We start from the raw sequence: 17,838 nt of genomic DNA on the forward strand, positions 1-17,838 counted from the left end.
AACGTACATAACTTGTGATTAGAATTATTTGATGGTATCTTTTCTTCTATACTGAGTATAAAACTGGAAGATATTTTGATTACAAAATACAAAGAAATGTATGGAGCAATGTTGAAAGTTTTAAGTTTTTGATTGATTGATTTATTGATTGATTGATGATTATTATTGTTCATTATTTTTTTATAAACTGTTCGAAACAAATGCAAACATTTCTCCTTTTCACCTTCATCCAGAAGCTAAATCTTGTTGACAGGAAGATACCAAGAGAAAATGAACTAAGAGAAGGAATCCCCCCTATATAGCCTTGTAACCATCATGTGCACAGTTTGATGCTATTTTTAAACCATTTGTTTTTCTACACGCGCATTTACTGCGCGAGCTCAACACTGTTTGCTTACGTTTTGGTGGTTTTTCCGTTATTTCGACTCTGCCCTGGATATGAAAGTGCACGTCGAAAGCTTGGCAAATACGACAAGAAATTGAAGTAGTAATTTGTTCAACTTTATAGAGTATTTTTAAATTTATTTTCAAAAGCTTTCGACCTCCATCTTCATCTTGAGGGCAGATTTGAACATTCGAACATAAGAAAAGCACGAGAAAACGTTAGCAAACAGCGTAGAGCGCGCGCGTACTATGCGCGTGCAGAAAATCAAACGATCAAATAAATGATATCATTGGATGATATTTTTAGAATAGATTCTAAAAATAGCATCAAAGTGTGCACATGATGGGGCACGGGAATTCCTTCTCTTAGTTCATATTCTCTTGAAGATACTTAAAAGATTTCTAAACTGAAACTAATTTTCCGCCATTCTGTCTTCTATGTCCCAAAATTGCAATTTTTCGCCCGCGCCCAATTCCATGTAACCATAAAAGTACACGTTTCAAATTGCAACTACCGCTGACCGTAAGGTTACTTATGAGCGAGTCACCTTTTACTTAACGTCAGTTGAACGACATCGCGACTTGAGGAGCACCCAAAATGCATCTACTCCAGATTTCTATGGTTTTAGGGCTCGCAATATGCCTTGTTCATAATGTTCACTCCATGGATTTTGACTTGATGAACTTTGCCCGTGATACGGTGATGGAGTATTCCAGTGGTACAGAAAGAACAGTAAACATTTTACAACCACAGCTCAAAGTCGTAAATCCCCCGGTAAATCCACTGCAAGGAAATCCACCAAGAAGAGGGCCGGTTGGCCCGATTGGACCCTCATTAAAGAAAACGGGGGTGTCATCAACGTCATTCCCAAGTCTAAGTATTTCATTTAAAAGCGAGACCATTGATTTTAAATCTACCACATTCGACACCAGTAAATGGGGAAGAAGATTTACCCCAAGTGGATATACGCCAAGAAGGAATCGCAAGCCCAAAACTAAACTAACTTTCATTACACGAACAAAGACGTTCCGGCGACGTTCAAAGCCGTCTAATAGATTCCTGGAAGCAATGGCAACCATCGAACGAGCTGTCGCAGAAGCGGAGGTAGCTCGATCGAGGATTGGCTACTCCGGTCAGAAACTCCAAGCAATTAAAAAGACCATCAAACTAGCAGTACAGAAGAGAATGTTCCAGTTTGCAAGGCATCGACTTGGACAAGCGCTATTCCTCATTAAAAACCACAATTCTACTCCAACATCAAGATCAAGAAGATCAACTCAGAATCAAGCCTCTGTTTTTATGGACGATCTGAAGCAAACAATGGGCCCTGCTCAGTTCGACAAATTCATGGCTGTAATGGGAGACGTGACACTCATGTTTGCTATCGATACAACTGGGAGCATGGCTGATGAGATTGACACAGCCAAACGTATTGCAGTGGATGTTATAAACTATCAACGAGAGAATCCAGTGAGTTACATCCTATCGCCATTCAATGATCCAAGTAAGTAAATCTTTATAGTGGTCATTAAGTTTGTCCCAAACCAAAAGAGATTTGGCATATGTTCAATGGAGGTGAAAAACAAGATCAAATCTGTTCTCACTGATACAAGATACGCCTATATTAATTACGCTTATCGCTAATCCTGGGCTGTCGTACTTTTTGGGTCAAACCAGCCTAAGAGGAAGGCGGGAGAAAACCGACGGTGACTGGGGATGAAGCCAAAAGAAGTGAGAGCCTTATGACGACATTTTCGCCACAAAATACTTTTTTAATTCAGGGTTTCCTATAGTAAATGTCAAAAAATCAGTTCCCAACTTTTTGACCTTTCTTCTCCATCTAATAAATAATCTATGGTCTTCGCTCACTCTTTTTTATAACCTTAATAAAGCTACTGGCCCAGTGACTTTTAGAGAAACCACCGAAGGAGCATTATTCGTTGATGCCATCAACAAACTCAAAGCCACAGGTGGAGGAGACTGTCCTGAACTCACAATGAAGGGTATTCTAGACGCATTGTATGAGGGACCCGATCCAGGTTCACCGATGTACGTATTTACTGATGCCTCAGCTAAGGATGCAACGCCAAAAATTATCCATGAAGTTAAAAGCATGGCAAAGTTTTTGGGAAAAGTTGTTATCAACTTTTTTACCACAGGTATGTTTTTGATTGAAGAGTAAAATTTTAGTTTAGATGAAAGTGTAGGTGCGAAAAAGAGCAAATTGAAACCATGCGCAATGGTACAGACACAACCTTCAAATAATTGATAGATAAATAGATTAAAATAATGTGGCGAAATACGATGCTAGTAGTTAACATATCATTTTTCTGATGCTTGAACAACAGCTCTATGTCGCGGGTCAAGTGTGACGGACAGTCCTTTCATGCAAATAGCTGAAGCCACTTCCGGTCAAATGCTCAGTCTCACCAGTGCAACAGAGCTACAAAATCTCAATGGCTTTACCGGAAGTGTTCTTGGAGGATCCACTATCATCAACTCTGGGTGTAATATCTTCAACCGCAAGAAGAGAGCAGCTTTGACAGCTAGTAGGTACAGCATCAAGATTGATGACTCGATAGGCAATATGTCGATCTGTGTCACCACAGACCGTCCAAATCAGGGAGCAGCAATCTCTCTGACAGATTCTCAAGGTGAGTTACAGCAGTTTTTACTGCACATATAGGCAGTGTCTCAAGCTAAAGTGACAAAGAAAATCATTTATATCACGTGACCGCCATCGCTGCCCAAGGTTATTTTCCCAGCGCTTCTGTTGTTAGTTTATCAGAAAAGGATCTCTATCTCCTAAAGATTTTTATTTAATCTAATTTAATGCTTTCCTTTTCCAAAATTGTCCTACATACAATAACGTGACCGTACATACATTGCATGTATATCTGGCAGATATAAACATTTTCCTATCTTATCAAAATCTGGTCATAACCATATTTTTCAGGTGTAACGATTACATCCGGCAAAGTCTCCATGTCCAAGGTTTCAATCTACGAGATTGCGAGTCCCAGAGTAGGGACCTGGACCCTAGTCATTCCTCCCAGTGCTGGTATGCATAATTACTTTGTCAAGTCCAACAGCGACCAAAATATAGACTTTGACTACTATTTTCTGATGCTCATAAAAAAGCCTGCTTCTGAAGTCCCTGTGACGGATCCTCTGATAGGTGAGTTTGATTCATTCAGCTTTTCATAGCGTAACCCTTCATTCTCTGTTGCCGTCGAGATTAGCCTTGATTTTGTGTATAACATTTACCTGTTCCAGTAAAGGAACACGGAAGTGTTTGTTTGATGAAATCGTACGTTATTTTGGTATTTGTGAATACTTTTTACGTTTCATATAAGGCCATATATCACCATCGTTAGGTATCGCTATCGTTAGGAAGCTACGGTATTGTACAATTCGAAAAAGGTCTGATCTTGGAATCAAAGATCACCAATTTTCGCACGTATGTTCTCGTCGCTGTTCTATGTCCCAATACGCGAGGTGGAGTCGAACCGTGTTTTAGCCATTTACAAGCCCAGTAGTCCACCATAAAAGGTCCTTAGTTAAAGTGCACATGAACCCTTCGACAATACTTTCAGTACTGATTCTACACGAAGTAAATAGTTGAATGGTAAAATATTTCTTGATTTGAGTGATGCGTTTCTAAGTTATGAAGGTTTATACTTCCAATATGCTAATGAGTGTGACGTCTATTAAGGCTTAATCAAATATACAAAATCGAACTGGTTCATAGAAACAGTATTTAAAAAGCATCATTATTTTACTCATGGTTTACATGAAAGCTATTTACAATTTTTATTTTCAAAATGGCCAGCATTTAGTATTACTAGTTACAACAAAAACACTCAAATACCTTACCTGACGTCATCATCATTAACATATTGGAAGTATAAACCTTCATAACTTAAAGACGCATCACTCAAATCAAGAAATATTTTACCAATCAACTATTTACTTCGTGTAGAATCAGTACTGAAAGTATTGTCGAAGGGTTCATGTGCACTTTAAGAAGACTTATTTGAAAAAGGTACGAGAGTACCAGAGTACCTTGTTGTGCCTCCTGATTCATTTTTGTACACCGACCCAACTTATTTCATTAAAAAAGCATATGTTCTGGAAAGTAGTGTATTTTGCACAATTGGTAATTAATAAAGTTTAGTAGTTTTCTACTAGGGAGAGTAACTTCAATGATCTCCTTAAGATATTTACCATTTAACTATTAAGTTTATTCTCTTCGCTTTCTTAGGGGAAAACAGCAAAGTTGTCATAACGTTAGCAGGCAACGAAAAAACCCGTAAGAACTCAGTTGGTCTGGAACTGATCACAAAGTATGGCAAACACATACGAGACCTCCAACTGACGCCTGACAGCAGAGGAGTGCGCTATACAGCAACCTTCACCCCACCCTCCCGACCCTTCAAGCTAAAAATCAAAGGTACAACAAAAAGAGGCAACCCGTTTGAAAGAATCTCTCGCAGTATCGTCGAGCCAAAACACGTCCAACTCAGAGTCCTCCATTCTGTTAATGACTTCACATTACGCAGAGGAACGAACTCCACAGTCACGTTCCATCTTTACAACTCCGCCAATGTGAATAAGAGGGTAAAGATTAATGTCAAAGACCGGCTTGGTTACGCAAGAATTAAAAGTAAAATTCGTACCATAAGGCGAGGGAGGACGGTGGGCGTTCTTCAGTGTTTTATTCACGACCCCGATGAGCGCTGCTATCGGAACATGTGACACGGCGTTTATCTCAGTGTCTGTCAACAATGGCGCCGAGATTGTCTCTCAACCTGTTCAGCTGATTGTGATTGAGTAAATTGATTTGGACTATTACAGTCTGCAAACCAACAGTTTGAAATACACTATGCTCATGATTGCTTAAGTAGATCGTTACATTTAGAATTGTTAATGCATAAACCTGCACACAGCCATGTGTGTCTGAGAGGGGACATAAAAGGTGTGTAGATTATATTTTAGATTGCCATGTTGAATAAATTTAGCCTTGAAGATTTGTTCCTTTCTCGTTGTTTTATCCTCGATCATGTCAACCAGTGCCGGTCTTTCTTTCGATTCTTTTTGATTATGCACACCCAGAATTCCTGCACAAGAGATTATTGCTGTAACATCACCTTAAGAATCAGAAATTCACATAAATAACATACCAATATAGGCCCTTATAAACTTAGAAAACCAGATAAACACATATACAATGGAAAGAGTATTAAAGCCATTAATGAAAATTCCTTAAATACTTGCACTCATTGGAATTCGTATTTGGAATTAGAACCATTATCACCGTTTATTGAAGCAAACTCCAGGGGGAAAAATATCATTTCAAAGCAAATACAGAAAATCTTCACTATTGCATGCTTTCCACATTTCCCCGGATGCTAAGCCTTATCATTTGTTGACCGGAAGATGCTAAGGAAGCAGTGAGTCTAACGCTTCATTTATTTCCATTTTTTTGTTGGCCAAAATCCAAACATACAACTGTTCGCGTGCACTTAACAGCATACGTTTTGAATTACAACTTCCGCTGACAGTAAGGTTACTTATTATTAATCGCTTTTTACTTTGCGTCAGTTGAACGATAACACGACTAGAGAAGCACCCAAAATGCATCTACTCCAGATTTCTATGGTTTTAGGGCTCGCAATATGCCTTGTTCATAATGTTCACTCCATGGATTTTGACTTGATGAACTTTGCCCGAGATACGGTGATGGAGTATTCCAGTGGTACAGAAAGAACGGTAAACATTTTACAACCACAGCTCAATGCCGTAAATCCTCCGGTAAATCCACTGCAAGGAAATCCACCAAGAAGAGGGCCGGTTGGCCCGATTGGACCCTCATTAAAGAAAACGGGGGTGTCATCAACGTCATTCCCAAGTCTAAGTATTTCATTTAAAAGCGAGACCATTGATTTTAAATCTACCACATTCGACACCAGTAAATGGGGAAGAAGATTTACCCCAAGTGGATATACGCCAAGAAGGAATCGCAAGCCCAAAACTAAACTAACTTTCATTACACGAACAAAGACGTTCCGGCGACGTTCAAAGCCGTCTAATAGATTCCTGGAAGCAATGGCAACCATCGAACGAGCTGTCGCAGAAGCGGAGGTAGCTCGATCGAGAATTCGCTACTCCGATCAGAAGCTCCAAGACATGAAAAAGACCATCAAACTAGCAGTACAGAAGAGAATGTTCCAGTTTGCAAGGCATCGACTTGGACAAGCGCTATTCCTCATTAAAAACCACAATTCTACTCCAACATCAAGATCAAGAAGATCAACTCAGAATCAAGCCTCTGTTTTTATGAACGATCTGAAGCAAACAATGGGCCCTGCTCAGTTCGACAAATTCATGGCTGTAATGGGAGACGTGACACTCATGTTTGCTATCGATACAACTGGGAGCATGGCTGATGAGATTGACACAGCCAAACGTATTGCAGTGGATGTCATAAACTATCCACGAGAGAATCCAGTGAATTACATCCTATCGCCATTCAGTGATCCAAGTAAGTAAATCTTTATAGTAGTCATTGAGCTTATCCTAAATATTAAAAAAGCAAAAGCTGCTCGGATGCACGACAATCTCGTAAGGGTTGAGGTCAAAACAATGGTCCAGAATATATGAAAATAATGTGGTGGGTAGCGGTATATACCTCCCCAGAGACCTAGCTGTTCAAACGCTCGACACTTATGGGGTCTGGTAGTGGCAATTTCTATACACAAGTATGTTTTTTTGGCATACATGCAGACAGACAGTCCATTCATTTCTGTGATTTGGCTTTTAGTTTTGGAGGTATTTGACAACAAAATCTAAGATTTCACTTCCAGAGGTGGTAGGTACTGGGTAACACCACCCCTCCCCCCTAAATCGGGTCACGTGAGATGACAATTGCTTTGCCCTCATCCCTAACCAGAGCTCCTCGGTTTCGTTTCCCCCGAAGAGGCTCTTGTATTTAACAGCCGTTTTCTCCTGGATGCTAATTGGTTCCCTCCGATAAAAAATGTAGTTTATACTTTTTGACATTTTTGCTGCTCTATTAAGCTACTGGCCCAGTGACTTTTAGAGAAACCACCGAAGGAGCATTATTTGTTGATGCCATCAACAAACTCAAAGCCACAGGTGGAGGAGACTGTCCTGAACTCACAATGAAGGGTATTCTAGACGCATTGTATGAGGGACCCGATCCAGGTTCACCGATGTACGTATTTACTGATGCCTCAGCTAAGGATGCAACGCCAGAAAACATCAATGAAGTTAAAATCATGGCAAAGTTTTTGGGGAAAGTTGTTATCAACTTTTTCACAACAGGTATGTATTTTTTCCATGATATTTTTTTCTTTGGAGTAGGGTTGATGCAATGTGATAAATAGCACGAAAAAGGGAGAATAGAGAGTATACCTGCTGACAATTGCGTGCTGATATACGATGCTAGTAGTTAACATATCATTTTACCGATGCTTGCGCAACAGGTCTTTGTCGCGGGTCAAGTGTGACGGACAGTCCTTTCATGGAAATAGCTGAAGCCACTTCCGGTCAAATGCTCAGTCTCACCAGTACAACAGAGCTACAAAATCTCAATGGCTTTACCGGAAGTATTCTTGGAGGATCCAATATAATTAGCTCTGGGTCAAATATATCCAACCGCAAGAAGCGAGCAGCTTTGACAGTTAGTAATTACGACATCAAGATTGATGACTCGATAGGCAATATATCTATTTGTGTCACCACAGACCGTCCAAATCAAGGAGCAGCAATCTCTCTGACAGATCCTCAAGGTGAGTTACTGAAGATTTGTGCATAGCGTTTTCTTTTTTTTCTGTTAATAAATAGTCCTGGTATACCATCCACCATGACCGCTTTTACCTGACCGCACATATCCTAAACATTTTCAAAACTGATCAAAACTGGTCATAACCATATTTTTCAGGTGTAACGATTACATCCGGCAAAGTCTCCATGTCCAAGGTTTCAATCTACGAGATTGCGAATCCCAGAATAGGGACCTGGACCCTAGTTATTCCTCCCAGTGCTGGTATGCATAATTACTTTGTCAAGTCCAACAGCGACCAAAATATAGACTTTGACTACTATTTTCTGATGCTCATAAAAAAGCCTGCTTCTGAAGTCCCCGTGACGGATCCTCTGATAGGTGAGTTTGATTGATTCTTTGTTGGTTGAAAGTTCTGTTCCTCTGATTTAGCCTTAATTTTGTGCACAACCTTGTATCAGTGAAGGTTCATAGAATTTCATGTTTGCATCGTTGAAGTTGTGCATTCTTTGCTGTGCGGTTAGTATTTGTGAATATTTTCGTTAAGGTCGAAAACAGTGACCTTGAGTCATTGATTCTGTAATCAAGAAGCACAGCGGTATCGTAAGAAGTCGAAAAAGTTGGATCTTGGAATTAAATGCTCACACTCTTTGCGGAATGAGTTATCTCGATACTGTGTTGTCCTTGTACGCGACTGTGTACGCGTGTACGTCTAAAATTGAGTCTAAAACCTTTAACGAACCAGAGAAAAAGAGCGGTCTAGAGCCGGAACTTCTCATTCGGATAACAGTACCAGAGTACCCTGCTTGTGCTTCCTCATTCATGAATTTCTGTACACCGGCAGATCCAACAGATTTTATTGAAAAAATCAAAGCGTATGGAAAGTAGCATATTTTGCGAAGAGAAAGCTTGAGAACCATGATTTTGCACATCAGTTGGACATTAATAAAGTTGAATAGCTTCTGAGAGTGAGTGACTTCAATAATCTCCTTGACATACGTGCGATTATAACCATAAAGTTTCTTTCTCTTCGCTTTTTTAGGGGAAAACAGCAAAGTTGTTATAACGTTAGCAGGCAACGAAAAAACCCGTAAGAACTCAGTTGTTCTGGAACTGATCACAAAGTATGGCAAACACATACGAGACCTCCAACTGACGCCTGACAGCAGAGGAGTGCGCTATACAGCAACCTTCACCCCACCCTCCCGACCCTTCAAGCTAAAAATTAAAGGTACCACAAAGAGAGGCAACCCGTTTGAAAGAATCTCTCGCAGTATCGTCGAGCCAAAACACGTCCAACTCAGAGTCCTCCATTCTGCTAATGACTTCACATTACGCAGAGGAACGAGCTCCACAGTCACGTTCCATCTTTACAACTCCGCCAATGTGAACAAGAGGGTAAAGATTAATGTCAAAGACCGGCTTGGTTACGCAAGAATAAATGGTTTAAAAGTTCGAACCATCAGGCGAGGACGGTGGGCGTTCTTCAGTGTTTTATTCAGGACCCCGATGAGCGCTGCTATCGGAACATGTGACACGGCGTTTATCTCAGTGTCTGTCAATAATGGTGCTGAGATCGTCTCTCAGCCTGTTCAGCTGATTGTGATCAAGTAAATCGAGTTGGACTATTACAGTCTGCATACCAATAGTTTGAAATACACTGACTATGCTCATGATTTTATAGAGGGTGAGGATGGGGTTTAATAGTTAACTGACAATTGGCCTAAAAATAAGTAGTTAACTTACGAATAACCTAAAATTAGTAGTAAACAGTTAGAGTGAAGGCATTTAACCCGTGAAATAAAAATTATTAGTCAACGTGTAATAGTCAAATAGATACAAAAGAAAACAATGGTATAAGGTCTACTAATGTGTGTTAGTCTAATATCTATTTCACGGGTTTAATAACTTCACTCTTTATGATATTTCATTACTTGGGTTTATATTATGGTCAGCGCTTGTAAAGCTTTTAACAGATAACTGGCAATTGGCTTAAAATCAGTAGTTAACGTTTAATCGGGTGCCCCATCGATGGACGCCCTTTATAGGTAGATTATGATGTTTAGAACAGTCAGCGAACCTGCAAACAGCCATGTGTGTGAAGTAGAACATGAAATATAGATACAGCGAAAAGATAGGAGATTAAAGACTTTCGCAAAGTCCGACGCCCTCGTTTCGGTTGAATAAAAACCTCCATGAGAAACAAGAGAGGTCGAATTGGAACAGTCTAGGAGACATGTCACATAGATTCACACACATTCTTGATTGCGCATCTTCCCTACGTTACCTTACCCTACCTTCATGTACTGACAGGGGGTAATCTGATGTGTATAACACCGGTGAAATTCGACGTTTACTAAATGACATTAGGGACGGACCATTAGATTTATATTGAGGGGGCGGAGAATTCACGAAATTAAAGAGCAAGCATTTCACCTACGAAAACAATATCGCGAAACCTCTACTTTCCGAAAAGATCGAGCAAAAATCTTTAAAAAAATGGGTGCCCATGGGTTTTTACGAAACAATATATATCGTGCAGCATAAATTCCTGTGACTTTCCCCTAATTATCTAATAGTCCATCCGTTATGACATTTGTGATATAATATTGTAATCATAAACCAAATGACGTCATTGTATTCTTGCCAAACACGTCCGGGCCCGTAATATAATACTAATGTCTATATGCACAAATAATTGTTTGGGAAGCACAACCCCGTAACAGAAAATATCAATGAGTGTTGCAATTAAATGTGCCAGAAACTCGTTCTTCGTAACCGGCATGTACTAAATAATGTGTACAGAGAGTTTTGCTGGAGCTCTTATCAAATCAAGTTTCATAAAGACACAAGAATGTAAACAGACAAACTTGAATATTGAATGAAGTTTTTAATCGCATGTCTGGAAAAAAATCCCACAACCATAAAGCGGAAATAACTGAATATTGGCTGCGTTTTCACTAGGACAATTTAAACTAGCTTAATTACCACACCGGAAATAAGGCAAAGTTAAACTACCGGATGAACCATTAGATAATTGATGGGGGTTGCAGGAATTTTGGTTGCATGATTTTTTTTTTTTGGCTTAACCCTTGCACGTATTTTTTTTGCGTACAGTTAGATATGTTCCTTCTAGCAGAATAGGTTGCACGATATTTTTTTGAGGCTTAAGTGCTTGCTCGAGATTTTTGGGGGGATTTACGCAACCCCCCATCAACTATCTAATGGTCCGTTCCTTATAAGTTGTCCTACCAAATAAATGGGCCAATCACAGTGTTAATCTTGAAAAGTGGGCATCGGATTAAAACACCTCCAGGAATTTTACGCAAGTCAACATTTCTAATGAAAACACAGCCGCCATTGTTGCCGAATCAAAAATTCAATTCTGATTCGAAAAGTGTCCAACTAAAATAAGCTGAGCCATATCTGGACAGAAGAAAGAGAGTTCAAAAATATATGTATTTCTTGTCTTGAGTTTTCATTTCAGACTTGCGCTTTAAAATTTTCTTCGTATCGTCCCGTATATCATTGACTTCCGGTATAGCGTTGACCTCCGGTTGCGCTATTTCGCACTTAAATGAATAAAGAATAAAAGAACATTTTCTATGACGTCAGTACTCTTCCGGTAAAAAAAATATTTATTTGATGCTCAATCAAGTAAAAATCGTCAATTGAAGAGTATTCCAGGAGCCCTAAGATGTCGTTGCTGAAGCTCAGCGCTGCCTTTGGGCTTGTGTTGGTGTTAGCCGCACAGATGGCTTTTACAATGGACTTTTCCGCGATGAATTTCGCTCGCGACACGATGATGCAATTTTCTAGAGGCACAGAACGAACGGTTCAGGTATTGAAGCCAGATCTGAAAACCGTAAAGAGAAAGAAAACGACAACGACAGGATGGGGAAGGGGTAGAACCAGGCGATTGAGACCCAAGACAAAGTCAACTACCAAACTAGTGTTTGTCCGTCAGACGAAAACCTACCGAGCTCGCTCAACCCCGTCCAATGCTTTCTTGGAAGCTCTAACGACTATAGAACGTGGCGTCGCAAATGCAAAAGCCCAGAAAAGAATCCGTTACTCATCAGCAAAGCTTCAAAAGATGAAGAAAACTATCGAACTTGCAGTCCGCAACAGGCTGTTAACGTACGGTCGCCATAAGCTTGGAGAAACGCTATTCGTCATCAAAGAGCACAATTCTAGTCGTATATCAAGATCAAGACGATCGACCCAAAATGAAGCCTCAGTTTTTATCAACGACCTGAAGCGCACACTGGGCCAAGCTCAGTTCGACAAATTCATGGCTGTAATGGGAGACGTGACACTCATGTTTGCTATCGATACAACTGGGAGCATGGCTGATGAGATTGACACAGCCAAACGTATTGCAGTGGATGTCATAAACTATCCACGAGAGAATCCAGTGAATTACATCCTATCGCCATTCAGTGATCCAAGTAAGTAATAATGTATATTTAGTTAGTTTTAGTTCATGTCAAGTAACGCAAACATAATGTTGAAAGATAAGCTTCAACCTCCGTCAACTTCCCAAAGACCAGTAGGTGAGTGTACAACTGAGAGAATCCAGTGAATTACATCCTATCGCCATTCAGTGATCCAAGTAAGTAATAATGTATATTTAGTTAGTTTTAGTTCATGTCAAGTAACGCAAACATAATGTTGAAAGATAAGCTTCAACCTCCGTCAACTTTCCAAAGACCAGTAGGCGAGTGTACAACTGAGAGGCAGGCGAGAAGCCGGGAGCACGATTGAAAAAACAGTTTTTCTTTTTTCAAGTTTTCAAAAGAGTAAGATCCATATCAAAATCAGTTCCTCTAATTTCCTCAGCCATCTTCTCCATCCGATAAACTACCTATTATCTGATCCCCGTTTTTCATTAATAATATAACATTTTCCTGCTCTATTTTAATAAGCTACTGGACCAGTAACCTTCAAAGAAACCACCGAAGGTGCGCTGTTCGTAGATGCCATCAGTAAACTCAAAGCCAAAGGTGGTCGAGATTGTCCCGAGCTAACAATGAAGGGAATCCTAGATGCAATGTATGAGGGACCTGATTGGGGATCACCGCTGTACGTATTTACCGATGCTTCAGCCAAAGATGCCACTCCAGAAAACATCGCAGAAGTCAAATCAATGGCCAAGTATTTGGGAGTTACAATTAATTTTTTCACAACAGGTATTATTCAACTTTAGAAGTTAGAAATATTAAGCTTAATTGGATTGTGACAATTGTCCACATTGACACAATTGGATTGTGATTGTGTGGAGCCGACACACAACCAGTGAAACCCAAGTTTATGATAACTAGTCGCATATCTGCGTGAACTCGGGCTTCATAACAGAAAAAACGAAAGAATTCTTCGTGAACACTGTCATCCTTCTGACGAAACCTTGAAAAATTCCGCCATTGCTCGACCATATGCTTATTTGGCACATACTACGCACGAGCATAGAACTTTGAACGCAACTGCGATTTGTGACAGAACGCAAATAAAAACCAATTTATACCTCGGGCATTCCTTTGAAAGCCCGAGTAATCAGCAATTCGCTAAGTTAAACAGAAATAACTACCCTTTTCTGCTTGACTAAAATATTTTTACCCTGAGATTTGTGCAGCTATCATTGCGATCAAAAATGATGATTACGCGTTTTAGCGATAAAAATTATATTTCAATAAAATATTGGAACTCTGGAGTCCCGGATCACGTTACTGTCATAAAGTAAAAAAAATAGATTTTCTTTTAAAATTTGAAGCTCACCTTAATGTCATTCCAATGCTTTGCTTGACAGGTCAATGTAGCGGGTCAAGTGTGACGGACAGTCCTTTCATGCAAATAGCTGAAGCCACTTCCGGTCAAATGCTCAGTCTCACCAGTACGACAGAGCTAAAAAATCTCAACGGCTTTACCGGAAGTGTTCTTGGAGGATCCAATATCATCAGCTCTGGGTCAAATATTTCCAACCGCAAGAAGCGAGCAGCTTTGACAGCTAGTAGGTACAGCATTAAGATTGATGACTCGATAGGCAAGATGTCTATCTGTGTCACCACCGACCGTCCAAACCAAGGAGCAGCAATCTCTCTGACAGATTCTCAAGGTGAGTTCCTGTAAACAGAAAATCTTAGTTAAAGGTCGTATGACTAATTACAAGTATTATAGCCTGCGGTTTTGGTATTAATACCACATCTACATAAAATACTTGTTTCTAATTGGTTGATTGGACGTGATTTTTTTCTTAGTCCCAGTGCGCGGGCGTCCAATTAATTATCGCATACATCCGGGAACTTTTTTCCGCGTGTTGTTTTTTGAAATGAAAAAGTGGAGTCGGATGCTATCGTCTTCTTTTTTTTACTTCAGAAACGCGTACTTTAAGTAGATGTATTATTAAAAGGAAATACCACCTTAAGCCACTTCCATCAAATTTGCGTAGTATTTTTCATTAATTCTTCTCGAACGGTGGAATTTCCTATACAACATGCAGTGACCAATCCCACAAGGTATGCCTGCCTGTCTCAGCAATGTCGTGACCCAGAGGAGGTTCCACTAGTATCCCAGAATGCATTGTGTTTGATACTATATTATCACTTTTTCGTGACGTCATCACTTTGGTTTGACCGGCTTAGAGTGCACAACAAGATGGCGGTGTTCAGACTCGGCAAATGCTTTTCAAGATATTTCATTATTGTATGTTCTTTGTGTTTCAAAAGATGATTTTTCTGTTTGTGTACCCGGCCTTGAAGGAGTACAAGTCGTTTTTAGACTCGTTCAGTTTTTTGGAGAAATTGAGAGAGAGACGTGTCGCTCTTGTTCCAACAACAACGAGTGACAACTCTTCGATTGATCACTTGTTCAATAACGTCCGTAGCCCAGCTCGTATTCGCCTTACTTCAACATTTAGTATAGGAGTAAGTAAGGTTTATTAAATATTTTTGTTTTGTATGAAATGGGCAAAAAATATCACACCTTTTACGAGTCGCGTTTGCGATAAATTCTCGTAAATATACTTCAATTGTGACTGTCCAAAAGACTATAAATCATGGGTCACTTTTGGTCATTTCAAGGTTTTGCTTTTCCTAAATATCTGAATTACACAAATTTGTTGCTTAAACTTAAAATACTCAAATATGTGAAAAGCAGCATTTACTTGATGTACCATATAAAATCCAATATGACATCAGGTATGACACCGCGTGACAAAGTGAACTCGAGCGATATAACTCTGACAATTGGCGCAAATCCAAACAAATATGTATGTAGATTAAGAGTATTATTAATAAACAATACAAGTTCATGAGTTTTTGCCTCGTACAGGTCACGTAACAGCTGCTACGGAAAGTGCAAGTCGCACACCGCTACACACGAGTAGAAAGCGACGCCATATTGGAAAACGAAACTCGCAAAGTAGCTTGGGATACTAGTGTATCCTCCTCTGGTCGTGACCATGCAATATCCTAGCATTCTGATTGAATGAACAGAAATCACACTTGTTCGGGGTGATTTGTAAAAAAGGAAGTCGTAAATTCCGTACTGTTTGATATCTATGATCTACTCCATTCAATCCAACTCCATTCAATTGATTACATGAACAGAAAGCACTCACACGCGCGTTGATTTGCGAAGAAGGATATTGTAAATTCTGTAGTTTTATACTTATAATGTACTCCATTCAATTTCCACTGCATAGCTCTCATAAAATCTACCCACCCATCCCCCTCACCATCCCAAAATGTCGCAGTTATCTCTTCCTGCTAGAGAGATTTATTAATTAATTAATTTTGAAATTATTGCTTAAGAAATAAGATAACGAAAAGAAGAAACTAAAAAACCATCCATCACCTAATCCATCACCACCATCCCAAAATGTCGCAGTTATTTCTTCCTGCTAGAGATTAATTAATTAATTAATTTTGAAATTATTGCTTAAGAAATAAGATAACGAAAAGAAGAAACTAAAAACCACACCTATAATGTATTAGACTGCTCAAATGAACAGCTACGTTAGAAACAAGTTTTGGAAATGTCCTTATATAGTACCTCGAAAAGATGAAAAAAAGAAATTTTAATTAATAGGCATGAGGGATTGAGTTGAGAGTGTTTAGACGAAATAGTTTAGAGTTGGACGCATTTCTCAACACAAACGTTTACAGTCAGCGACCTCTGTCAAAACCTCAAGGAGCTGGATAGACCACTTTATCTTGGGAATAATGTTTTCCCATTTTCGACCACATGTCATTCCCTAGAGTATCATTTCTTTGTTTAAGGGTCGTGGCATGAGAAGACACATAAACTATGGATACAACTCAAGCAAAGAATCTTATTCTCAAGAGAATGACACGTGATCTTACAATAATTTTATATTCTTTTCTTTAGGAGTGACGATTACATCCGGGAAAGTCTCCATGTCCAAGGTTTCGATCTATGAGATTGCTAGTCCCAGAGTAGGGACCTGGACCCTAGTCATTCCTCCAAGTGCTGGACTGCATAATTACTTTGTCAAGTCCACTAGTGACTCCAACATCGACTTTGAATACTACTTTTTGAGGACAATTAGAAGACCTCCCTCTGAAGTCCCGATACCAGAGCCACTGTTGGGTAAGTCGATAAAAAACATAGAGAAACTCAGTTCAAGGCTCAAAAGAAACTCAATAGAAATGTTTTGTCTAAATCCACTGCAGGGCGACCAAGTAAACTGGTCTTGACAGTAGCCGGTGCCGAGAAAATCCGTAAGAACTCAGTTGTTTTAGAACTGATCACAAAGTATGGCAAACACATCCAAGACATCCAACTGACGCCTGACAGCAGAGGAGTGCGCTATACAGCAACCTTCACCCCACCCTCCCGACCCTTCAAGCTAAAGATCAAAGGTACCACAAATAGTGGCAACCAGTTTGAGCGAGTCTCTCGTAACATCGTAGAACCCAAGTCTATTCAACTAAGAGTTTTACATTCAAGCAATGACTTTACTCTACGCAGAGGAACGAGCTCTACCGTCACATTCCATCTTTACAACGCTGCAAACGTAAACAAAGTGGTCAACATACGAGTCAAAGATCGTCTTGGATATGCCAGAGTTCAAGGGAATGTTCGTACAGTTAGGAGAGGACGGGCAACCTTCTTTAGAATAACCTTCACAACACCTGCTGGTGCTAATATCGGTACTAGTGATACCGCTGTTGTAAGTCTTTCGGTTAATAATGGTGCTGAGAGACTATCACAGCCTCTACAGCTCATTGTAGTAGCGTAAAACTTCTTAAAACTTTTATCCATTACGAAAAACATTGACCGATTTGTTTCAGTAACATTTAGTGGATGGAATCTTGTTCTTGTCAATAATAATAAAGTACTTTGTTATATTCTTTGTACATTTTTACTGCAGTGGTTGATCAGTCTGATCCTGCCATCCCCCTTACCCCCAAGGTCCCAAAAGAAAGGAAGACTGTTTGCGTTTGATTGACGTATCGGTCCTACTGTGCGCAATTGCCTGCGTCATTTTGAAGTCCAATGGAGGGTACTTTTGATCGTTACTTTTATTCATTTTAGCAAAAGACTTAAAATGAAGGAACGACTGTCAGCAATCAGAGTAAATCGAGAGACCATGAGAAGAAAGAGAGAGCGCGATTCAGAAATAAAC

At 39.7% G+C, this 17,838-nt stretch overlaps 3 protein-coding genes across 3 annotated transcripts; all 3 read left to right on the forward strand.

The window, feature by feature from the left end:
- The first annotated feature begins 960 nt into the window (after window positions 1-960).
- On the forward strand, window positions 961-5,418 carry LOC116303304 (von Willebrand factor A domain-containing protein 7). The gene is made up of 5 exons (XM_089034938.1): window positions 961-1,889; window positions 2,278-2,544; window positions 2,734-3,039; window positions 3,342-3,563; window positions 4,650-5,418. The coding sequence occupies exons 1-5, from the start codon at window positions 983-985 to the stop codon at window positions 5,141-5,143; spliced, it is 2,196 nt and encodes a 731-aa protein (XP_088891064.1). The 5' UTR covers window positions 961-982; the 3' UTR covers window positions 5,144-5,418.
- A 483-nt stretch (window positions 5,419-5,901) lies between these two features.
- Window positions 5,902-10,355, forward strand: LOC148908739 (von Willebrand factor A domain-containing protein 7-like). The gene is made up of 5 exons (XM_089034937.1): window positions 5,902-6,929; window positions 7,466-7,732; window positions 7,894-8,199; window positions 8,352-8,573; window positions 9,235-10,355. Exons 1-5 carry the CDS (start codon window positions 6,023-6,025, stop codon window positions 9,804-9,806), a joined length of 2,274 nt encoding a protein of 757 aa, XP_088891063.1. The 5' UTR covers window positions 5,902-6,022; the 3' UTR covers window positions 9,807-10,355.
- A 1,457-nt stretch (window positions 10,356-11,812) lies between these two features.
- On the forward strand, window positions 11,813-17,560 carry LOC116303305 (von Willebrand factor A domain-containing protein 7). The gene is made up of 5 exons (XM_031712827.2): window positions 11,813-12,643; window positions 13,121-13,384; window positions 13,999-14,304; window positions 16,578-16,799; window positions 16,883-17,560. The coding sequence occupies exons 1-5, from the start codon at window positions 11,890-11,892 to the stop codon at window positions 17,449-17,451; spliced, it is 2,115 nt and encodes a 704-aa protein (XP_031568687.1). The 5' UTR covers window positions 11,813-11,889; the 3' UTR covers window positions 17,452-17,560.
- The last annotated feature ends 278 nt before the right edge of the window (window positions 17,561-17,838 follow it).

Source organism: Actinia tenebrosa, unplaced genomic scaffold, assembly GCF_029948245.1.
Source record: "Actinia tenebrosa isolate PJP-AT-01 unplaced genomic scaffold, QUT_ActTen_1.0 PGA_scaffold3__52_contigs__length_22856419, whole genome shotgun sequence".
Classification (NCBI taxonomy): Eukaryota; Metazoa; Cnidaria; class Anthozoa; order Actiniaria; family Actiniidae; genus Actinia; species Actinia tenebrosa.

Coding starts and splice junctions, on each gene's coding strand:
- LOC116303304 (XM_089034938.1), top strand. CDS start 983: ATGCATCTACTCCAGATTTCTATGGTTTTAGGGCTCGCAATATGCCTT. Junction 2,545..2,733: donor TATCAACTTTTTTACCACAG/GTATGTTTTTGA, acceptor CTTGAACAACAG/CTCTATGTCGCGGGTCAAGT. Junction 3,040..3,341: donor CTCTCTGACAGATTCTCAAG/GTGAGTTACAGC, acceptor CATATTTTTCAG/GTGTAACGATTACATCCGGC.
- LOC116303305 (XM_031712827.2), top strand. CDS start 11,890: ATGTCGTTGCTGAAGCTCAGCGCTGCCTTTGGGCTTGTGTTGGTGTTA. Junction 12,644..13,120: donor ATCGCCATTCAGTGATCCAA/GTAAGTAATAAT, acceptor TATTTTAATAAG/CTACTGGACCAGTAACCTTC. Junction 16,800..16,882: donor GATACCAGAGCCACTGTTGG/GTAAGTCGATAA, acceptor AATCCACTGCAG/GGCGACCAAGTAAACTGGTC.
- LOC148908739 (XM_089034937.1), top strand. CDS start 6,023: ATGCATCTACTCCAGATTTCTATGGTTTTAGGGCTCGCAATATGCCTT. Junction 6,930..7,465: donor ATCGCCATTCAGTGATCCAA/GTAAGTAAATCT, acceptor TGCTCTATTAAG/CTACTGGCCCAGTGACTTTT. Junction 7,733..7,893: donor TATCAACTTTTTCACAACAG/GTATGTATTTTT, acceptor CTTGCGCAACAG/GTCTTTGTCGCGGGTCAAGT.